Source organism: Quercus suber, unplaced genomic scaffold (assembly GCF_002906115.3).
Source record: "Quercus suber isolate HL8 unplaced genomic scaffold, Cork oak 2.0 scaffold_766, whole genome shotgun sequence".
Lineage (NCBI taxonomy): Eukaryota > Viridiplantae > Streptophyta > Magnoliopsida > Fagales > Fagaceae > Quercus > Quercus suber.
Window position 1 is genome coordinate 245,096 of NW_027070202.1, and position 22,248 is coordinate 267,343.

The following is a 22,248-nucleotide window of genomic DNA, read 5'->3' on the forward strand; positions in this document are numbered from 1 at the left end:
TATTTATTGTTAGACCCTTTGTTAAAACAGAGATTAAAAAAGAAAGTGACTTAAAATAAATAAATCAGCTTTAAAGTACACAAATAAGCTACCATCCAATTTATGAGCCCAAAAGCTATTCAGACAAGTTGTGTGCATATATATGGACAAATTAGAGTTCCTTATATTGCTAAACGACATATACGTATGGACCGACAACCTCAACTTCTACCTTGTTCTTGCATAAGAAGGTAGTAGTGCTTTCTTCAAAAAAAAAAAAAAAAGAAGGTAGTAGTGCTACAGGGATCGAGCGAACGAGCGAACGAGCACGTGTAAAATTACTTATTATAAGCAAAAGAGAAGGTACATGATCAAGGTGTAGTGTACGTACACTATTTTCTTATATTTTATATATATATATATATATATTAACTTTGGCTACAATTGATATTCTTATATATATATACTCAATCGATCATACAAACTCCTTATTTCCATTCTCCTCCACCTTTCCCTGCCCATAGTTACACATAATAAAGTCAAGGTTGTAGAACACAGGCACCATTGCAGCAAAGCATAGGAAAACTAGGACAGGCCCAAAAATCCAAAGTAGAAGAGGAATTGCTGCATGGAATAGCCTATTACCAATAGTGTTTAAAAGAGAACCCTTCTCTAAAAGCTCAGTCAAATAGTCTGCAGTAACCATGCACATAGGGTCTTGTGGGACACAAATGAGGATGCACACTTGATTTAAGAACCTAATCGATAGGGAGTGGCAGAAGAATGAGAAAAGAAAAACTGTGAGGAGTGCTACATATTTTAGTGCCACCATAAATTCCCCATGTGCACCATAAATGGTGTCATTGACAGGTTTTTTCACACTGTATGTGCTGCTTATTACTGCTCCTAGACCAGCACTGACCAGGATTGATGTAGTAGCCATCAGGGTTGAACCCATGATCAAGTTCCGGAGGGTTTGAACTGCCACAATATTCTTCCTATCAATGTCCTGCAAATTAAGGGTTTAAATTGCTAAGTACGTACGTACGTGAGCCATTGCAAACTGTTACATGAGTAATTAATGCTGTTAGGATTGCTACAAATTAATTTTAGCATATAACTTTTGCAATTAGTTAAGGTGTCACCGATCACAAAACATAATAATAATTCTGATATTCACTTATTATGTCACTAAAATCCACTCATTACACTTATTGTCATATGAGTTCAAAAATCATATGTAATAGAATTTATAGCATTTTTCTACTACAAATTTTACTATATAAATCTCAAAAATTGATTTGTCATCAATCATATAAAATTTATTTATTTATTTATTTATTATATTGTTAAAGAAACATCGATCACATTCATTCCTGCATCCTGAAACTATTTAGAATTAACACATAATGATAACATGAGAGTTCCATGTTGGAAACTATAATTAATGAAACATTTTTAATTACCCTAGATGTGAATCACATCTAGTGTTTCAAGTTTATTGTGGAGAACAAATTTTATCCTAGTTGTGGATAAAGGTGATAAAGGGTTGGCTCTGTTTGTTTTCATTATAAAACAATGATAAAGGGTCGACTTTTAACAGTTGGTGGTGATTATGCAAATAAAGAAACGTTTACAATCAACATCACACACCACAGAAATAGATGGCATTATTGAGCCACTTTCATAAAATTATGGGCCATGTTACCTATGGGCATTACAATAATTCATTTTCATTTGACATCCACTATATGTAATTTTGAGCTCAAAGAAAAGAAATTTTTTGCAATTAACTAAATATTAAATCCCAATATATTTTGAAATAAGGTTATATTAACGAGTGTCTTAAGCAAAAATTAAAAATGAAAAATAGTTAACAGATGCCTTAATAGTCTTGATTTAAAACATATTTTTATAATCTTTTTATTGGAAAAAAAAATTTGACAAATTTTTATATATTTCCATTAAAAGTAATATTAAAATTTTCATAAAATGGCTTATTAACAAATACCTTAAGAACACCCATTAACCAGACCCATAAATATATGTTGATGAGTTATAATTTTTTTTTTTTTTTGAGAAACTTATAACATATATTTTTGTATTAAAAATAAAAAAAAAAAAAAAAAAAACAAGATTCGATGGGAGGCCAAACCGAATGCTTTTTCTCTTTTTTGGATACATCTTAAAAATATTGTCAAGCTGGGATATTTTAGCATGACTTTTAGTAGGGACCGAACCAGTGGATCCAACTTTTAATGGAAAACGATTTTAAAGCTCTTTGCTTTGAGTTAGCAAATCAAATATTTTTCAAAGAAAATAACGACAAGTTAAAATCTTAATCTGGACCAAAGGATTCTGGAAAATCTGATCGTGTACGTTAATTCTGAAGTAATACATACCAACAACCAAAAAGATATATATATATATATATATTAAACAGAAAAAGGAAAGAAAGAGAAAAACTGTGATGCAGGTCATTGGAGCAGAAGGATTTTAATAAAGGGAGGACTTCTCATATTCTATCAAATTAACTATGTCGATTTGATAAAACTAAGAATATTGAGATAATCTTATAAAAAAAAAAATTTGAGATAAGAGTAATTTTTTTCATTTTTGCATAAATCTAAGCTGAATTTAATTTCCCTTCTTGCAAATTATTGTCCATTTTTGTATTTTCAGAACCATTTTATAGGAGTAGTTAGTTGTTGACGGTGTTATTTATTGTTAGACCCTTTGTTAAAACAGAGATTAAAAAAGAAAGTGACTTAAAATAAATAAATCAGCTTTAAAGTACACAAATAAGCTACCATCCAATTTATGAGCCCAAAAGCTATTCAGACAAGTTGTGTGCATATATATGGACAAATTAGAGTTCCTTATATTGCTAAACGACATATACGTATGGACCGACAACCTCAACTTCTACCTTGTTCTTGCATAAGAAGGTAGTAGTGCTTTCTTCAAAAAAAAAAAAAAAAGAAGGTAGTAGTGCTACAGGGATCGAGCGAACGAGCGAACGAGCACGTGTAAAATTACTTATTATAAGCAAAAGAGAAGGTACATGATCAAGGTGTAGTGTACGTACACTATTTTCTTATATTTTATATATATATATATATATATTAACTTTGGCTACAATTGATATTCTTATATATATATATACTCAATCGATCATACAAACTCCTTATTTCCATTCTCCTCCACCTTTCCCTGCCCATAGTTACACATAATAAAGTCAAGGTTGTAGAACACAGGCACCATTGCAGCAAAGCATAGGAAAACTAGGACAGGCCCAAAAATCCAAAGTAGAAGAGGAATTGCTGCATGGAATAGCCTATTACCAATAGTGTTTAAAAGAGAACCCTTCTCTAAAAGCTCAGTCAAATAGTCTGCAGTAACCATGCACATAGGGTCTTGTGGGACACAAATGAGGATGCACACTTGATTTAAGAACCTAATCGATAGGGAGTGGCAGAAGAATGAGAAAAGAAAAACTGTGAGGAGTGCTACATATTTTAGTGCCACCATAAATTCCCCATGTGCACCATAAATGGTGTCATTGACAGGTTTTTTCACACTGTATGTGCTGCTTATTACTGCTCCTAGACCAGCACTGACCAGGATTGATGTAGTAGCCATCAGGGTTGAACCCATGATCAAGTTCCGGAGGGTTTGAACTGCCACAATATTCTTCCTATCAATGTCCTGCAAATTAAGGGTTTAAATTGCTAAGTACGTACGTACGTGAGCCATTGCAAACTGTTACATGAGTAATTAATGCTGTTAGGATTGCTACAAATTAATTTTAGCATATAACTTTTGCAATTAGTTAAGGTGTCACCGATCACAAAACATAATAATAATTCTGATATTCACTTATTATGTCACTAAAATCCACTCATTACACTTATTGTCATATGAGTTCAAAAATCATATGTAATAGAATTTATAGCATTTTTCTACTACAAATTTTACTATATAAATCTCAAAAATTGATTTGTCATCAATCATATAAAATTTATTTATTTATTTATTTATTATATTGTTAAAGAAACATCGATCACATTCATTCCTGCATCCTGAAACTATTTAGAATTAACACATAATGATAACATGAGAGTTCCATGTTGGAAACTATAATTAATGAAACATTTTTAATTACCCTAGATGTGAATCACATCTAGTGTTTCAAGTTTATTGTGGAGAACAAATTTTATCCTAGTTGTGGATAAAGGTGATAAAGGGTTGGCTCTGTTTGTTTTCATTATAAAACAATGATAAAGGGTCGACTTTTAACAGTTGGTGGTGATTATGCAAATAAAGAAACGTTTACAATCAACATCACACACCACAGAAATAGATGGCATTATTGAGCCACTTTCATAAAATTATGGGCCATGTTACCTATGGGCATTACAATAATTCATTTTCATTTGACATCCACTATATGTAATTTTGAGCTCAAAGAAAAGAAATTTTTTGCAATTAACTAAATATTAAATCCCAATATATTTTGAAATAAGGTTATATTAACGAGTGTCTTAAGCAAAAATTAAAAATGAAAAATAGTTAACAGATGCCTTAATAGTCTTGATTTAAAACATATTTTTATAATCTTTTTATTGGAAAAAAAAATTTGACAAATTTTTATATATTTCCATTAAAAGTAATATTAAAATTTTCATAAAATGGCTTATTAACAAATACCTTAAGAACACCCATTAACCAGACCCATAAATATATGTTGATGAGTTATAATTTTTTTTTTTTTTTGAGAAACTTATAACATATATTTTTGTATTAAAAAAAAAAACAATTGTCAATAATTTATTAGTTTACCAACACAAATTTATTGTGATTATATGTACGTATTTATCTTGACATTTGTGCGTCATTGAACTTTATTAATGACAACAATAAAAATACATAATTTAAGAGTGTTAAGTACATCTTAACTTGTGCCTTTGGGCGCTAGTTAAACAAAAGCCACATATGGAAGTGAAGTGAATGATATTTGGAAAAATTTAGACGTGAAACATATATGGAGGCTAGTTTATCTGTTTTGAACAATGATAATTCAGGACTGTGAGATAGCAAACTGTTTGATAATTAATTCAAAGAGATGACAGGCAGCAAATTAAAGATAAAGATGAATGAGAGAAAGAAAGAGAGAAGCATGAGAAATAGCCTTTTAAAAACAAGGGGAAAAAAATGAAATATCTTGCGGGCGGGCGGGTATTTTGTTCATAATCTGTGAGCTCTTTGGATTAAATATATATATATCTAATCTGCATACATGCACATGGTAGAAGCGATGCCAAATTCCTAAATATTCTAATAACTATAATGATTTGAAGTTTATAGTGACAGATAGAAGCAGATTACTAAGGAAAAAAAGGTGCCCTTTGTGATTTGAGAATTGGCATAATAGGTAGAAGGAATCTTTATTGCCAACCTTTGGTCACAAAGTATCGTACGATGCGACTATTATTAATTCCACTCAATATTAAAATCTGTATCATTTATTTAAAGTAAATTAATTTATTTATTTTAAAATCTGTGTCCTTAGTTGATATGATAATTGGCATAATTTAGGTATTGTTGGGCACGGTCATGTTATCCTTAGTTGATATATATGCTTTATTTTTACTCAATTTCATGAAGTCATTCTTCTTAATTAGAAACAAAAAATTTCATGAGATAGATACAAAAGAGTCAAACTTTTCAGGATTTTGGAAAGACTATTACGGTAAGTCTCAATTAGCAGATGATGTGGATTCAAATATGAATGACAAACAGAGCAAAAAACCTAAAGAAATAATAAGTAGGTCATCAAAGACAGAGTAGGATAGCAGTTCTTCCAGTTGATTTGGTTTTCTAAGGCCACAATTAGTTGTCTAAAACAGAGTGATAATCAAAGAAAGTTCAATGTGAGAACATGGTACTGGGTTTGGAAATCGATGGAAGATTTGAAAATAGATGTATTAGTTATAACTTCATCAAAAAAAAAAAAAAGATGTATTAGTTATAAGCTAGCCTTTAGTTTGAAAGCTGATGAGCAGAGTTAAATGATTTTGTAGAGAACAAATTTGACGTGTTAGGATTGTTGTATAAAAAAGATGAAAGCATAAAATTAAGGTGATACCTTCATCATGGCCCCGACCCAGAAACGTCTTCCGTGTGCATTTCTTCCGATTGTAGTTGTGAAAGGCTGTGTCCGAACCTTATGCCATAGATAAAGATGATAGGAAATGGTTAAGAGAAAACCTAATGGTACAAGGATCACATCCAAATAACATTTCCTCCATTCCATCTCTCTCTCTCTCTCTCTCTCTCTCTCTCTCTCTCTCTCCTATTTGAATCGATAATTAAACATACAATACCCTTATATAATTGTAACTTCATTTCTGGGTAGCGTTTGATTCGTGGAATCTTGATAAGATTCCTACAACTTTTCCAACAATGTAATTATATATTGCATTTAGTGGAATCTTCACATTTCAGAAATATCACATTTACAAACTTAGCGTTTGTTTGATAAAAATTATTTCTGTCAACTTATTTTATTATTCACCTTATTTTTGCTAATGTTTATGGGTCTTATTGCACTTTTTGGTACTATTCATGAGTCCCATTATAATATTTTAATTAACTTTTATCTTTATCTACAGTACTTTCAGCAAAAAGTTTTTAATTTCAGCAAAATAAACTGATCTCAAACAGACCCTTAGTGGGAAAGTAATCATCAAGTTAAATAATAATAATCTAAGATTCCCACTAGATAGATGAAAACGTGAATTTTTGTAAAATCAATCAAATAACCTTATATAACCTTATATGTACATGCATACGTTTTCACAATACACACACATATTTATAGGTGTGTGCATGGGTCGAACTGGGCAAGTGGAGGGTAAAATTTTTAACAAACCTGCCAATGGCAAGGTTGGAAAATTCCAATCAGTCACCGACCCGCCAATCTACAAATTTGGCAAGTCGGTTGAAAATCTTAACGGCTTCAACTCGGCGGGTTGGCAAATTCAATTGACTAGATGAAATTATTTTAGTTAAATTGGATAATTGTTTACTCTCTCAAATAAAATTTTGTTTTTTATAGGCCAAGAATGTATTGACCCTTTGTGATAAATTAACCAATTAATTAGCCAAGTTAATTATTTAATTCAATTAACATGCAATACGCATGGTAGCACAAACAGATCACCAACTAAGTTAATATGTAGCAGAAAATAAAATTGACATTGCGATTTGTTTGCGAATGGGAAAAATCACTAAGGCAAAACCCTACCGGATGAATTTAAGGTCACCACTCCCAATAATCAACTATTATCAAAACAATTTGTTACAAGTAAAGGAATCACAATACCTTATACTAACATACTGTTGAACCCTTACCTCAATACCCAATTAGACTTGTTCTGTAGTGACAAACTCTCTTTTTCAATGCATGGCTCCCAGTACGTGACTAACCAATCGATGCACGGATTCAAGTACATGACTAACCACCAATTTGAGAAGGATGTTCGCTGCAAAGTTCTTCAGTTCATCAATACGATGAAGATCACGAAACTCCTTGGTTACAAAATCCTACGGCGTACAAATACAGCAGCTGTGATGGCCCTTAAAATAATCCTTATATATGTTTAGGGTTGTGTGAAAAGAAAGCCTAAACAAATATACATGGATTGGTGTGAAATCAGATCTGAAAAACTGATTTTCGTAAATCTTGATAGATAGGTTATCTATCAAGCAGCTATCGAGCATCGAGCTAAACAAGCCTTTTAAACCTCGATAGATGCTATTTGTCGAGCTAGCTATTGAGTTTTAAAATCCAGCACTTCTTCACTTGTTTTTTGGATAAATTTGCATTGCTTTAACACTTAGACTTGAACTTTTGTTCCTTGAATTTTAAACACATCCTAGATCTACCCAATTACAAGTGAAGTGCATTTTGTCAAAGGATTAGCCAATTCTAAATGACATATGTTCCTAACATGATTCACATATGTCCTAATAGTTTTTCTTAAAAAAAAAAAAAAAAAAAGGAAAAATTTGCAATTTTAATTAAAAATAATTACAAATACTACATAATTTTTATTAGAATGACTACTTTTTATCACTTTAAAATGAAAAACATTTTAAAATCTAAAATTAGACGTGTACATATAAGGAGTTTTAATAGGGAAAAGAAATGTGAAAATGAAAAAAAAAATGAAGAAGAAGAAAGAGAAGGAGATAAGAGAAATAAATAAGTGGATGCATATGCGAGATAGAGTTCTACAACATTACAAAGTATATAAATAATAAATTGAGTATGCACATACTGTTGCCATAAAACCCAATTGTATGACATTATCCATTAAATCATAAAGGTTGTTTTATTTTCTAAGATTACTTTAGCATGAATATTTGGACATTATACTATTTTTTATGAGATGTATTGTATGTGATTTAGGTTGGCAGTAAGATTTCTATATGGAATATCTAAATCACAAGTTCATTATAAATTTATAAACCCTAGTTTATCGCCAATGGTAAAATTGGGCATTTTATTTATGAAGACTATAACTTATCAATTAAGATTATTTGTCTTAATCATAGAAGTAAAGACTTCTAATTAATATGTTGATGTGTCTTAAGTATGTAAGTTTTAAGTATGTATAAGATACATTGAACTAGACTACTGTGAGATTTATTATCCTACTGACTACTATTATCTGAACAATAAATTTCACAGCTTCTATTTTTCATACTCTCAATCCTAAAAGAATTGTGAACCCAAACATAAAATGTTGGTTGCTTTGGTGTATACAACTATACATAAGTGAGATCTTACTTGGTCAAAACCTTAGTACATTGGGCAATGACATGTAATGTTGTGGGAACACACATTCTTAAGACAGAATTCATAATCTCTTTCTAAAGAGACATGAAACATTCCCTTCAAATAAGTTTAATGGGAATTGGAAATTCAAAGTGTTGGGATCGACCTCTTTATCAAAAAGTTACTAAAATTTATATTTAATGAAATTATATTTCATAAATATAAGAATAATTAAAAGACTATTAAACTAGGAACTCAAGGAGCTAAAAATAGAGATTTACAAAGTGACAGTAATTGTATAACTTTGTTTTAGTATGGGTGTTTTTAATGTAGAGGTTGAATGCTAATATAATAGAGTTGATAGGATGTGCAAAGCTCATTGGAGTCAAAGTTTTATTTATCACTTTGCCCTCATCTCAAGCCACAAACTAAAGTCCAAAAGAATAATTCATTTATTAAAAAGATTAGTTATCACTCAATAATGTTTTAGTAATGGTTATTTTATTTAAAAAGAAAAAATACTACAACAGATTTTACATATAATTTTTAGAAAAGAAAAGTTCTCCTTCAAGGGTTACTGACAAGAATGTAGCCCATGTCTTAGATTCTTGGGAAATAGAGATGAATATCAGAGTGTTCTCAAAAGATCAAGAATTTTCTTTTGTTTTGTAATTGACTGCATCAATGTATATATATTCTACCAACAATATTCTAAGATTTAAGATTAAATATTTTGATAAACTACATCATTTTTGTCTTTTGTTGTATACGTTTTGTATGTGATGCAAATCGATTTGCCAACAATATTCACACAAACACACACATTTATATATATATATATATATATATATTATTAAGATTCATACACAAACGAATTTATACTTACACACTTATATATTTTAAATATATACACACGCATGACACATGTATGTATTCCAGAATATGACGATAAAGCAACATAGGAACCAAACGTGAGAATCCAATGTTTATAGATAGTACCGCCCGGTGTGAACTGTAACTTTTGTCCCCCAGCTGAAACGTGTGTAGAGGAAAAAAAAAAAAAATAATTTAGTAATTAAAAGAAAATAAAAAAAAAACTATTAAAAAAAAAAAAAAGGTAAGGGGAACAACGTTGTTCCTCTTCCTCTGAAATCAAAATCGGAAAACGGAAAAATCTCAATCTCACTCTCAAGATCACTCACTCTCTCTCTCTCTCTCTCTCTCTCTCAAATCCACTATCATATATGCATTATGCTTTAAAGCAGACAACCACCAAACATGGAGCTCTCTCTCTAAAACCAGAAGAGAAAGTCTATGTTCTTCTTCATTGCTTCTATTAGGTAAGCTTTTTCTCATTAAGATTCAAGTTTAATCTCTTTTTCCTCATCTTTTTCGTCACTTTGATCTATATCTGAAGTTTCAATTTCAAAGAAATCTTATTATTCTGTTTTTTTTTTTTTCAATTTTGTATAGCAAAATCTGTAAATAATGAAGCGAAAATCATTTTCTCTGTGATTCTTATCAGCAGGAAAAGTAGTGGTTTAAGAACTGAAAAAAAAAAAATGCAAACCGACTTGTCGTCAAGCACCGTCATTACGAACACCATGTCCGCCTCGCCGTTCAAGTCGCAACTATTCCATCCAAACGATGTCGTTTACAGCTCTCTCTACTCTCCTCCGACCTACTCCTCTGACTCGATGAATTCGGACTTAGTCTCCAACTCCAACTCCAACTTTGACTCCAACCGCCTGTACCACTCTCGGACCGTACAGGAGCACCAGGAGATCGTGAACCGGAATTCACTGTACCTCACTCGCCTTTACGAGGCAACCAGAGAAGTGGAGGCTCTCCGCCAGGAGAACAGCCACCTCCACGTCGTCAACCGCGAGCTCAACAAGCAACTCAGCCTCCTCATCCATGCTTTGCTCCGCTCCTCCGCCACCTCCAACGACTTCACCACTGCTGCGTCATTTTCTACTCTCGACGCCGCGTTTCGAAGGTTAAGAATCGGAGGAGTTAGAAGAGGAATGAACGAAGAAAGCGATCACGATCACGATCATGATCGGATCCCCTGGGATGACGTGGCGGCGGTGCTAAATCTAATTGAGAGTCCCACAAGCGTGATTGAGAAAAATGAACGTTTATCTAGCTGAGGATGAAGACTAAAGAGGGGGGACCTTCAATGTGTTCTTTCTTTCTTTTCTTCTTTTCTTTTTTTTTCTTTTCTTTTTTTTTATTTTCTTTTAATTACAAAATTATTTTCAAAAAAAGAAAAGGGTCAAACTTAACGGTAGCAAAAACTGAGACCTAACAGAATACTATATTGACAAAAATTGAAACTTAAATGACTGAAATGACAAAACTGAAAGTTGGAGGACTAAAATGACAAAAGGTAAAAGTTAAAGGGTCAATTTTGCATTTCCCCCCTCCCCCTCCCCAAAAAAAAGGCTAAAATGCGTCCCTCCCAAAACGTAAATGCTATAATCTTTATCCAAACACATACTAGATATCCAATATCTCAGTAATCTAATATTTTGAACCAAGTAATCCCTAACTCTTAATATCTAGTACTCTACAAAACTAATGCGCCTATACATCTTGTTGCATGAAGTTAAAAAAATTAAAATGAGACTATGCAATTAGCATAACAATCATCCCACTAGTCATTTTTCATTAACCACTATTTATTTCACTCATATATCACGCCATCAAGTCACGTTTTCCTTAGTTTTTGCAGGTGAGACAAAGTTTGGGTGCAATGTGCAAGAGTACTAAGACCCATTGAGATGTGGACACACAACAATTATTTAACACGTGTTCAAATTCTAATAGGTCAATTGCATAAAAACACTAAACCCAAGCCAATTTCTTGTAACTTAGTGTGTATACTGTGTGTAATATTATATGTGTGAGATAGTATTTTCCTTTTTATGATGCCAAAAATTGTCAGTGAGCCGCACAGTTCTCATGTACTCTAGACAAAACCTGCGAAACAAAAACAAAAAAGACCTTTACAGAGAGTACCGGTGTGGTACCAGCCAAATACCCTCCAAAGGTTAAGTTAGAGAGAATTTCTACAGTTCTAGAGTGTCAAAGCTGGGAGAATTATGCATACCTTGATTTGTGAGGGCTTTGGGGTTTTATAGTAGTGTGGAGCTGACATTCATTTCTTGGCAGAGAAGGTCTTTCCCTGTAGGGAAGATCCTCATTAATACATGCATTTTATGTGATCCTTTCCTTGTAGAGATTCATTTGATTAGGGTTAATCGTGTGATGCAAGGCATTTCCTTGCATAGATATTCGTGGAGACCAAGACAAGCCACGCTAGACCCATCGGCCTTCTCACCTCGTTAGTCTCTTACTTTGTTTGAAACTTCCCATCAGCTTCATAGAGACGACCGTCGGGTATTACGAGGCCGTCGTCTTTTTGTGGTATCGTTGTTTTGGGTCCCGTCCGCTTATGGGAAGCCGACGAGCTTAGAGGAGTTGTCGGCTTCCTTGTGTGTCATATTTTGAATCTCTTCAACGAGAATACCTTTATTAGTTGCCCCCTACTCTATGGCTCCATCAGTTTCAATTGATGGGTCATAAAGTGCAATTATTAACTGCAATTTCCTTATATTATTATTATTTTTTGAAAAAAAGTGTGTCATTAATTGCCTTTGAGCAGACTTCATTAAATGCTAGAAGACACGTGGTGCTAGCTGGTTGGCCTCGGGTTTTATCAAAAGCATCGCTTCATTTCTCGTGCTTCTTCTTCCTATAAATAGTCCTTTACCTCCTCCTATTTTTCCTTATTTCATCTTTGGGAGCCTTAAGAGAGATAGTTGTCGTTCTGTCGTCCAAGCTACCTGTCACTTTGCTATCGTCAATCTTTAGTGCAACTGTTCCTTTCAGTCCATCCATTTTTTTGTAAGTTCTCTCCTCTTCCCTTTTATTTATATTTTTGCAATCCATCCCCCTTTTTATGTTTTAAGACCTGTCAAGATAGGTTCTTAGAAAAATACCTCCGTCACTTATAGGTGGATAGATGTCAGATAGGGAAGCAATGAGTGAACTATCATCGTCAGTCCATGAGGGTGCGGGCTACAATGAGGTCTTTCCATCAGGCCACGAGCCTGGGGAAGATTTTACTCAATCCCCAGATAGGGAGCCATCCACCCAATCTTTGAGTGATGAAAGTGAAGAAGAGGATGAGGGAGACGTTTAGGGGGATGAATATGACGAAGGAGAAAGGGATGAAGAGGATAGAAAGTGATGAAGTTGAGAAGTTCACCAATGAGTCACACAATGCCTTCGCGCTCGTATGTTAACCTACACAAGACAAAGGAGAAAACCTATCAAAGGGCACCGGTGTGGTGCCGGCCAAATAACCTCCAAAGGTCAAGTCAGAAAGTATTCTCTCAACTCTAGAGTGCTAGAGAGGGTAAAATAATGCGTACCTTGGTTTGTGAGGGTATTGGGGCTTTTATAGTAGTAGAGGGTTAACATCTCTTCCTTGGCGCGGAAGTCTTTTCCTTATAGGACTCTTCTTGTTGAATCCCAAACGTGATGGACAGATCTTCTCCTTATAGGAAAGATCTTTACTAAATATATGAGATTTCTAAAGTCCAAGTAGCGCAAGGATTCTGTTTAGGGTTTTATGAGAATGGGCTGAAATATTCCCACTAAAGGGGCCCAACAGGCCCATGGCTAACCAGCCCACCTCTCTCCGATCCGTCCATATCAGGTCCGTCTACATGAGATCCGTCCACTTAAGGGCCCGTACAAATGACGGGTTCGTCCATTCTTACGCTCGCGGACTGTAGCCGGCCCGTACAATCACAATTGGCATCCTAGCGTGTATTTTCTCCCTTTCAGTTGCCCCCTCACCCGATGGGTCCGTCACATATAAGAGAACGGACCCATGGGGTGACGGATTTAAAATCTCAATCATGTCTCTATGACACCTAGGTCCATGAACTTTCATCCGTACACTGCTGGGTCAGAAGTTAACTCATTAATGAGCTATGCCAAATGTCACCCTGTCAATAGCCATTGTTTTGGAACGAGGCGTTGCTTCGTCTTTCTTGCACATGCCTTATAAATATCGATCCTCCGCCCCTCATTTCCCCACTTGTTGCTGGAAGAAATTGTCAGAGCGAGTCCGTCACACCTGTCAAAGAACAGTCCGTTCACTCTCCTACCCATCGCCTGTCACATCTTGCTCACTTCGATTTTCTGGTGAGTTATTTCCTACCGTCCTCTTTTAATTTTTAGCTCTTATTTATTTCTTTTCATTCTATGCACCCGTCGTTCTTTCCAAACCCATCAGAGTCTTAGGTTTTGTCATTACCTGTAGGCCATGTCTAGTGCATCGAGTAATCAGTCGGTCATTCGTGACGAGGCGGATTACGAAGGGGTATACCCGTCAGGTTCCAAAGACCACGACGTCACGAGCGAGAGTAGTCCGTCATCATCCTCCTCGTCCTCAACAAATGAGGGCCTGGAGATGATCGAAATCCAAGAGGGATCAGCCAACGATGAAGAGCCACTAGTTAGGTCCGTCGTGGGAGCTGATGGACTTAGGGAGTTCATCATGCCCCCAGAGTGGACGGTACACGCCTTCACATCTACTATTAAGGAAGGCCATTTTAACACACTTAGGGCCTGCTACCTGAAAGTTCAATATGGGTATGAACCACCCTTGAACGTTTAGACCCCAAATTACAAAATTACCAATTCAAGCTTAATATCAAACGATTAGCGTGCGGAACATGAATATAAGCTAAACACAGAATTGATAAACAAACTAAGCCAAATATAAACACATCCACAGCAGTAAATATAAGGCAAAGGTAAAGGGAAAGAAGATGCAAACACACGGACAACACACGATGTGTTATCGAAGAGGAAACCGAAGTCCTCGGCGTAAAACCTCTCCGCCACCCTCCAAGCGGTCAAATAATCCACTAAAGAATGTAGTTGGGATACATGAACAGCAGAAGACCCTCCAAGCCTAATCTACCCAAGTACCTAAGCCCTCCAAGCTTCTTGCTCCAACGAGGTTACACCGAACCTATTTCTTCTCTAGCTTCTCGGATTCCGCTACTTGACCATAGCATCAACCAATGTATATTGGTTCCTTTCCAAACTGCTTCCCAAAGCACCAAATGGACCTTCTCACAGACGTGGGTGTGGTGAGACAAGGGTTTGGTAAATGACCTCTCAAGAGTATGACAATGGAGAGGAAGAGAGTAGAGGAATTTGTAGAGTCTCTTTAGATGAAGATTAGGGATGAATCAATCTTGTATTTCTCTAGGGTTTTCTCTCACAAAATTCTCTCTGGAAGCTCTCTCAAAATGATGGGTATAAGGGTGTATATATAGTAGGGTGAGAAGGGAATGCAAAACGTCAGTTTTTGCCAAACAGGGCAAGTTGGTGACTTGAACTCGCGGCTTGGCCAAGTCGCGAAATCAAGTCGCGACGTAACGGCCTGGCCAACTGGTACTTTTGTCCTGTAGCGTGACAGCTGGCACGACCCTTCAGCTTCCCAGTGTGCCTCTCACGTGACTGCATTTCGCGGCTTGCCAGTCGCGAACCACCCGCGAGTCCTAGTCGCGAGACTCTGTTTTTCTTGCACACTCTTGAGCTTTTCTTCACATCTTCTCACACACTACCCTTACAATTTTCCCACCTAAATACAGGGTTACTAAGTGCTAAATTACAAGCAAATTGGTCACGGAATAAAGCCAATTAGATGGTTGATTAAATTCAACCTTACAATCTCCCCCTTTGGCTATTCGTGACAAAACCCTACAACAGACTCTAGACTTAAACGTGAGTTGGGAACAGTTGGAAAACTCACTCACATCTAACTCTAGATTCTGAAAAGCTCTTGAACATATGAATAAGTAACTCCTGAAACACAATAACATAGCAATATCATTGTACGCAGAAAACTTAATATGCATATGGAGCAAAGTAAGCATGATCAAGCAAAAATGAACGTAGGCATAAAAGCAATAATTCATGGCAAGATCAACACCAGTAGTCACTTAAGCAAAAGTGATTACTTTGTTCATCCACACACGGAATGAACATCCGGACATGCAAAAATGATAAACTCTATTGAAGAGAATCATTTGCAAGTCCAACACTCAACCAATGCATACCTACATATATGCATCTAGGAACAATCCTACAAGGGCACAAGAGTGTTGTACTTATGGTAATGCAAAGCATTAACAAGTACCAAAGCACAAAGCACAAAGGTTGCATAAGCAAAGTTTTTGCAAATACATGGCATACACCATATAAGCCTACAATCATGCAAAAGTGCTAGAAACAACCCTCAAAGCTTACAAAAGCAACAATGGGTACAAAAAGACAAACAAACAGTGCTGAAGAACATCATACTATATATATGCTGAGATAAACAACTGCCACCACTAATTCACATATTGAGAGTTTTAAAACAGACTTAAACCAGTGTATAGAGCAAAAAGACTTTTTCAACACAAATATTTAAACTCCCCTTTCAATTTCAAATGCACAATGTACAAACTCCCCCTTTCAATATGCACCCTTCAGCTTCATTTCCCCTTGCTATGCTTCAATTATCTCCCCCTTTTTGGCACGAATAGCTAAAGGCTGTCTTCCAACTTCCGTTGTATGTTATCTAATGTAACTCAATGGTTCCGAGACGCATTTGAGTTTGACTATGAAAGGAGTTGAGAAGTCGTTCTAAATCCGAAATTCGATGTAGCACGGTTTCAGTGAAATAACTTTGTTTAGGCATTTGGAAACTAGGTGGAATAGACGGAGTGCCGGTTGATTGTGCAGGAGGAACTGTAGTAGGAGCAGATGGGGATGCCTGTGTGGATGGCTCAGTCTTAGGTTTCTTGGAAGAGTGGCTTTGACTTGCTTGGAGAGAGTAGTGGGATATTGGTCGGGAACGAGTCAATACTCTCTCATTTGATGAAGGACTAATACCTTTACTAAGAACAATCTTCATGACTAGACTGCAGAAGGGAAGAATTATTCGTGTTGCTGAACGGGCCGATGTTTTCCCGATGATATGGAATATATGAGCACAGATGTCTATTGGGGCACCAGAAATAAGATCACACAGAAACTTAGCCCTTCCTAGGTTGATGAAGGTAGTGTTTGACAGTGGATAGAGATTGGAGAACATGATTAGCTTCAAGGTTGTCAATTCTGGAGAAAATAAGGCAGTGCTTATAGATGATCCTGTGCTTCCCACTTCATGTTCGGTTCCCAGAACATGAAGGATGTCTTGTGCATGAAGTTCGCGATCATCGTATGGAGTTCGATCCACATCTTTTGGTCTGGTTATGTGAAGAATCTTAGCAATGGAGTCTGGATTTATGGAAAATTCTGTTCCTCGAACCCACATTTTAACTCGACTCCTGTGTATCTGGCATTTGAAAAGAATTCCTTGACCAAATCTTCAGTTGGATCCTCAAACTTGCCAAATAAGTCAGTCCAATCTCTTCCTTCAAATATCTTGGGGATAAATGTTGCCTCTAGAGTATCAAACTTGACCACTCTTTCCACAATGGGAGTGGACTCTTTGAAGATATCAGTATAGGTCTTTGAGTCAGTAGGAGTCCTGAACCTTTGAAATGTAGATTCTTCGAATGACTTATACGACAAACGAGTCCGTTTAGCAACCGGGGTTGGCGGATCATCAGCGACAATGCCTTTCCTCTGGATGAACAACGAGATATCTGCAATAAAGTTGACGTACAGAAAAGAACCAAAATGCAATAGCACAGGAAGCAAACATCAGATTGCTTGTTGTCAGGAAAGAAAAGACCAGATTTTTCACAAAAACACAATAACAACACATTTAACAAGACTAACCACAACTCGGAACACCAAATATCATGAGTGGCAGAACATTTCAGAACAGATACTCACAATATTACACATGACAAAATGCCAAAAACATAATATGAGGAATGCACCACATTCTAGAACCACATCATATAATACCGTCTTTCAATAGACAAACTCATGAACAAAAAAATCACAGAGAACCACAGTATGGGCAAGATAAACCATCAAAACACACAACATATAAACCCATAACACATGTTCAAACCCATTACAACTCAACACAACAGGGACACTATTCACACCAAAAAGATACTTGAACCAAGTACAATGAAGGAAGATAGAAAGAATTCATACCTTTCTTTTGCTGTTTGATGACGATATGATGTAAAAATGGATACTTTTTCAGTGAGAAACGGAGTGTTTGAAAGAAAAAATGGGAAGACAGTGAACAGTCATAAAACTTCGAGGGAAAAACTGAAAAACGATTTTAAAAACTGTCTTTAAAACGCAAAACACGCTTTTTCGCGACTTAACCAAGTCGCCAGTAAGTCGCCAGATCAAGCCGCGAAACACTGTGAAGAAAAGAGTCTAGAAAAATCTTCTAAGTGTTTTTCGCGACTGGAAGGTTTAGTCGCGAAGAAGTCGCGAGCGGAGCGCGAAAATCACTGAGTAACCCTCGCGATTGGACCTTCCACCCGCGAACAAGCCGCCAAAATGAGCCGCGAAAAGAGCAAAACACAAAATTTTCAAAAATTTTCTAAGTATTTTTCGCGACTAGAGTAGTAACTCGCCAGTAAGTTGCGAAAATCTCTGACTGAGCTCGCGACTGGGCTTTGCGACTGTGCTGACCCGTGACTTAGTCGCCAAAACAGGGTACCACTGTTTTTGAGAAAAAATTCACAATTTTGGAAAAACAAAGTACTTTCCAAAAACAAAACAAAAATACTCAAAATCTTTTTGTATTTGTCCACTAAGATTGAGCATGTGAAAACACATTTAAACAAGTACAATCACACAAATGAATATGGCATTCGTTGAACATAGACTTGAGTGATGTGTGTGAGTATCAAAAATGAGATAGTCCTTAGTCCAATGTGAAGCTTCAATGATCAATTCAATCAAGCATACACAACTAGCACTAGATAATGTGACCTATCTCAATTATAGAAACATGCATATATGACCTCCCACAGGTACTTGGTACTAATGCTTTGAAGCTTTTCATTTGGCTCCATATTCAACATATTGTTTGCAACATTTGAGCAAAGAGAATCTAATGAGAGATAGATGCCTGAAATTTTTGATATTTCAATTGATGAGTTAGCCTTTGGCTTTTTGAGCATCACACATTTTATTTTGGTCGCTTTCCCTTTTTCCTAGTCAAATACTAGTGTGTGCGACAGGCTTTTGCAGCTCTATATCTCTTTTCATTTGGAGATTTACATTTAGAGAGCTCTTTTAAAGCAAAAAAAATTAAAAAGTGGGAAGATATATAGGCATGAGTCTATGCATGTCTCAAGATCAACAAAATCATTCACTAATCATTCATGACAAGGTTGAAGATCTATTTACAACAATCACATAGATTTCAGAATTTCTTTCACAATGATATGAGTGCATGATAGACAAGCTATGCTCGTTAAATGCACAAAGCCATAAGTACAAAGGTACAGGGCAAAACATGCTTGGAGACAAAACTCAACAAAGTGATCAAACTTTTTGGATTTTCAACTTTTTATGTGTTTCTGGATTTTTGACACAAAAAAATAGAGGAAAGATTAAAAAGAACTTAAACACACAAACAACCATATTAAACAAATGCTCAAAAACACAAAGCAACTAACCAATCTTATTCACAACTCATAGGAAGAATTGATGCATGGAACGTTACGTTGATGATTATGCATGAGTACCCTTTGTCACCCACACGTCACATGCGTTTGGGGTGATATCCTTGATGGATTGGGTACGAGTGTTAGGACTTTCAAACCTCCTGTTGAAACTCTCCAAGCAGGTGGTGAAGGCACCGATCATCTTCATCACGTCCGTCATTCCGGGATCATGGTATTGGCTCCTTGATTGCTCACCACCCCAAGACCTCGAGTCATTCCTTCTTCCTCGTGACCGAGGTACACTCGCATTGTTGTCTGCTCGTAGCTTTTGACAGTTTGGTCTAGTGTGTCCTTGCAGTCCACAGTAGTGACAAATATAGTTTATTCTAGGACCCTGCTGTTGTCTTGGGAGAGATCTTCCTCTAGCTCCATATTGGACTTCAAATTGATTTCGGAACTTGTTAAGCACCCGTTGATTAGCCACATTTTTTTTCTTCTCAGCCTCAACTGTGTCTGGGGTAGACTTATCAATGGCCGTCTCTTTGGTTTTCACAAACTTAACTTCCTTGGAGACTTTGGCTGATGAGTTGCTCCCTCGGTATATCCCAACCCGGACTTGTCTGAGGCATGTCTTTGAGATAAAATAACATCTTCTAGTTTCCTGGAGGAGACCCTATCTACCTTGGAATGAGCTTGTACTACCTCTTGCTCGAGAAACTTCACCTTCGTGTAAGCTTCTGATAGCTCACCATTAAGTGCTTCAATCTCACACTTTGCCTCCTTATACCTGACCAGCAGGCTTTTGAAATCTTCCTCAGCTCTCTTCATTTTCTTCACGGCTACTTTTGCCACCTTTGTATACTCTCCTGATTTCTCAAGTAATGCGTAATTCTTTTGAAGGCTGGACGTGTCTTCCTCTTCTTCAGCTTCTGATTCTTCAACAATCCCAATGGACTCCTCATCAGAACATTCACCAACTCATTCACAAGAGTATTCAAATCATCTGACGATCCCACATGTGCAATGGTCATGAAAGCGGAGTAATTTCCTTCTCCGTCACAACCATCTTCAGAGTCAGAATTTGATGAATCAGCATCACTCAAGGTGTAGCATAGACCTTTCCTTTTGTTTTCAAATAATTAGGACATTCCTTTTTGAGGTGTCCATGTCCATTACACTCGAAACACACAATGTCCGATGAAGATTGAGACTCCTTCCCTTCTTTCCTCGTAAACTCTTTCCTACCACCTCTTGAAGATGAAAATTTTCTATCATTGAACGGTTTTCCACTGTTCTTCATCTTCAGGAATTTTCGGAAGTTTTTCGCCAGATATGCTACTTCCTTCTCCACTCCATCTTCTTCTGAAATATCATGAGATACTACTCTCTCATCAATTGTTTTAAGAGCAAGTGAGTTGCTCTTCTTCTGTCGAGGGCAGGGACAACTCATATGTCTGCAGAGAACCAACCAGCTCTTGAACCTTGATGTCGTCAAGATCCTTGCTCTCTTCAATGGCTGTAACTTTGGGCCGAAAAGATTCTGGTAGTGACCGGAGGATCTTCCTTACAATCTTTGAGTCCTCCGTCTTTTCTCCCAAGTTAAATTTACCAACAACCACTTCGTTCAGTTTGCTATAAAATGAATCAAACGACTCTTCATTACTCATTTTTAACTCTCTCAAAGCGAGTGGTCAGCATTTGAAGTTTTGTGTCCTTCACTTTCTTAGTTCCCTCATAAGTTGTCTCCAGAATTTCCCATGCTTCCTTAGCAATGGAGATGTGAGAAATCCGGTGGAATTCTTCTGGAGAAACACCGGCAGAAGATAGCATTCAATGCCTTGCTATTGCATTTGCCGCTGCAAGAGCAGCCTTATCCCAATTTGCCTTAGGAGCCTCCGGTTTAGTCTAACCTATATCAACTGCATCCCCACAGTCTCATCCAATAGAACACAAAATAGTGCCCTCATTCGGACTTTCCAAAATGCATAATTATTTCCATCAGAAAATGGTGGAACATTGAGAGATTGAGACCTATCCATCTCACAAAGGGGTTAAGGATCACACTCAGGTATTAAAACACAACAAGTGCACCCGCTCTGATACCAATTGAAAGTTCAATATGGGTATGAACCACCTTGAACGTTTAGACCCCAAATTACAAAATTACCAATTCAAGCTTAATATCAAACGATTAGCGTGCGGAACATGAATATAAGCTAAACACAGAATTGATAAACAAACTAAGCCAAATATAAACACATCCACAGCAGTAAATATAAGGCAAAGGTAAAGGGAAAGAAGATGCAAACACACGGACAACACACGATGTGTTATCGAAGAGGAAACCGAAGTCCTCGGCGTAAAACCTCTCCGCCGCCCTCCAAGCGGTCAAATAATCCACTAAAGAATGTAGTTGGGATACATGAACAGCAGAAGACCCTCCAAGCCTAATCTACCCAAGTACCTAAGCCCTCCAAGCTTCTTGCTCCAACGAGGTTACACCGAACCTATTTCTTCTCTAGCTTCTCGGATTCCGCTACTTGACCATAGCATCAACCAATGTATATTGGTTCCTTTCCAAACTGCTTCCCAAAGCACCAAATGGACCTTCTCACAGACGTGGTGTGGTGAGACAAGGGTTTGGTAAATGACCTCTCAAGGGTATGACAATGGAGAGGAAGAGAGTAGAGGAATTTGTAGAGTCTCTTTAGATGAAGATTGGGATGAATCAATCTTGTATTTCTCTAG

The 22,248-nt window shown here is 36.4% G+C and overlaps 3 protein-coding genes across 3 annotated transcripts; 1 reads left to right on the forward strand and 2 right to left on the reverse strand.

The window, feature by feature from the left end:
- Nucleotides 1-345: 345 nt before the first annotated feature.
- On the reverse strand, nt 346-2,005 carry LOC136064797 (uncharacterized). Its single transcript, XM_065767031.1, has 2 exons — nt 1,991-2,005; nt 346-988 (listed from the first exon to the last, which is right to left on the reverse strand). The coding sequence occupies exons 1-2, from the start codon at nt 2,003-2,005 to the stop codon at nt 455-457; spliced, it is 549 nt and encodes a 182-aa protein (XP_065623103.1). The 3' UTR covers nt 346-454.
- A 1,039-nt stretch (nt 2,006-3,044) lies between these two features.
- On the reverse strand, nt 3,045-6,322 carry LOC111989346 (uncharacterized). Its single transcript, XM_024021138.2, has 2 exons — nt 6,128-6,322; nt 3,045-3,687 (listed from the first exon to the last, which is right to left on the reverse strand). The coding sequence occupies exons 1-2, from the start codon at nt 6,293-6,295 to the stop codon at nt 3,154-3,156; spliced, it is 702 nt and encodes a 233-aa protein (XP_023876906.1). The 5' UTR covers nt 6,296-6,322; the 3' UTR covers nt 3,045-3,153.
- Nucleotides 6,323-10,428: 4,106 nt separating this feature from the next.
- On the forward strand, nt 10,429-10,977 carry LOC111989357 (zinc finger CCCH domain-containing protein 15). The gene has a single exon (XM_024021150.2). The coding sequence runs from the start codon at nt 10,429-10,431 to the stop codon at nt 10,975-10,977; it is 549 nt and encodes a 182-aa protein (XP_023876918.1).
- Nucleotides 10,978-22,248: the final 11,271 nt, after the last annotated feature.

What these genes read in the sequence shown, in the direction of transcription:
- LOC111989346 (XM_024021138.2), bottom strand. Translation starts at nt 6,295, where the DNA reads ATGGAATGGAGGAAATGTTATTTGGATGTGATCCTTGTACCATTAGGT. An exon ending in GGGTCGGGGCCATGATGAAG is followed by an intron (nt 3,688 to 6,127) that starts GTATCACCTTAA and finishes CTTAATTTGCAG; the next exon opens with GACATTGATAGGAAGAATAT.
- LOC111989357 (XM_024021150.2), top strand. Translation starts at nt 10,429, where the DNA reads ATGTCCGCCTCGCCGTTCAAGTCGCAACTATTCCATCCAAACGATGTC.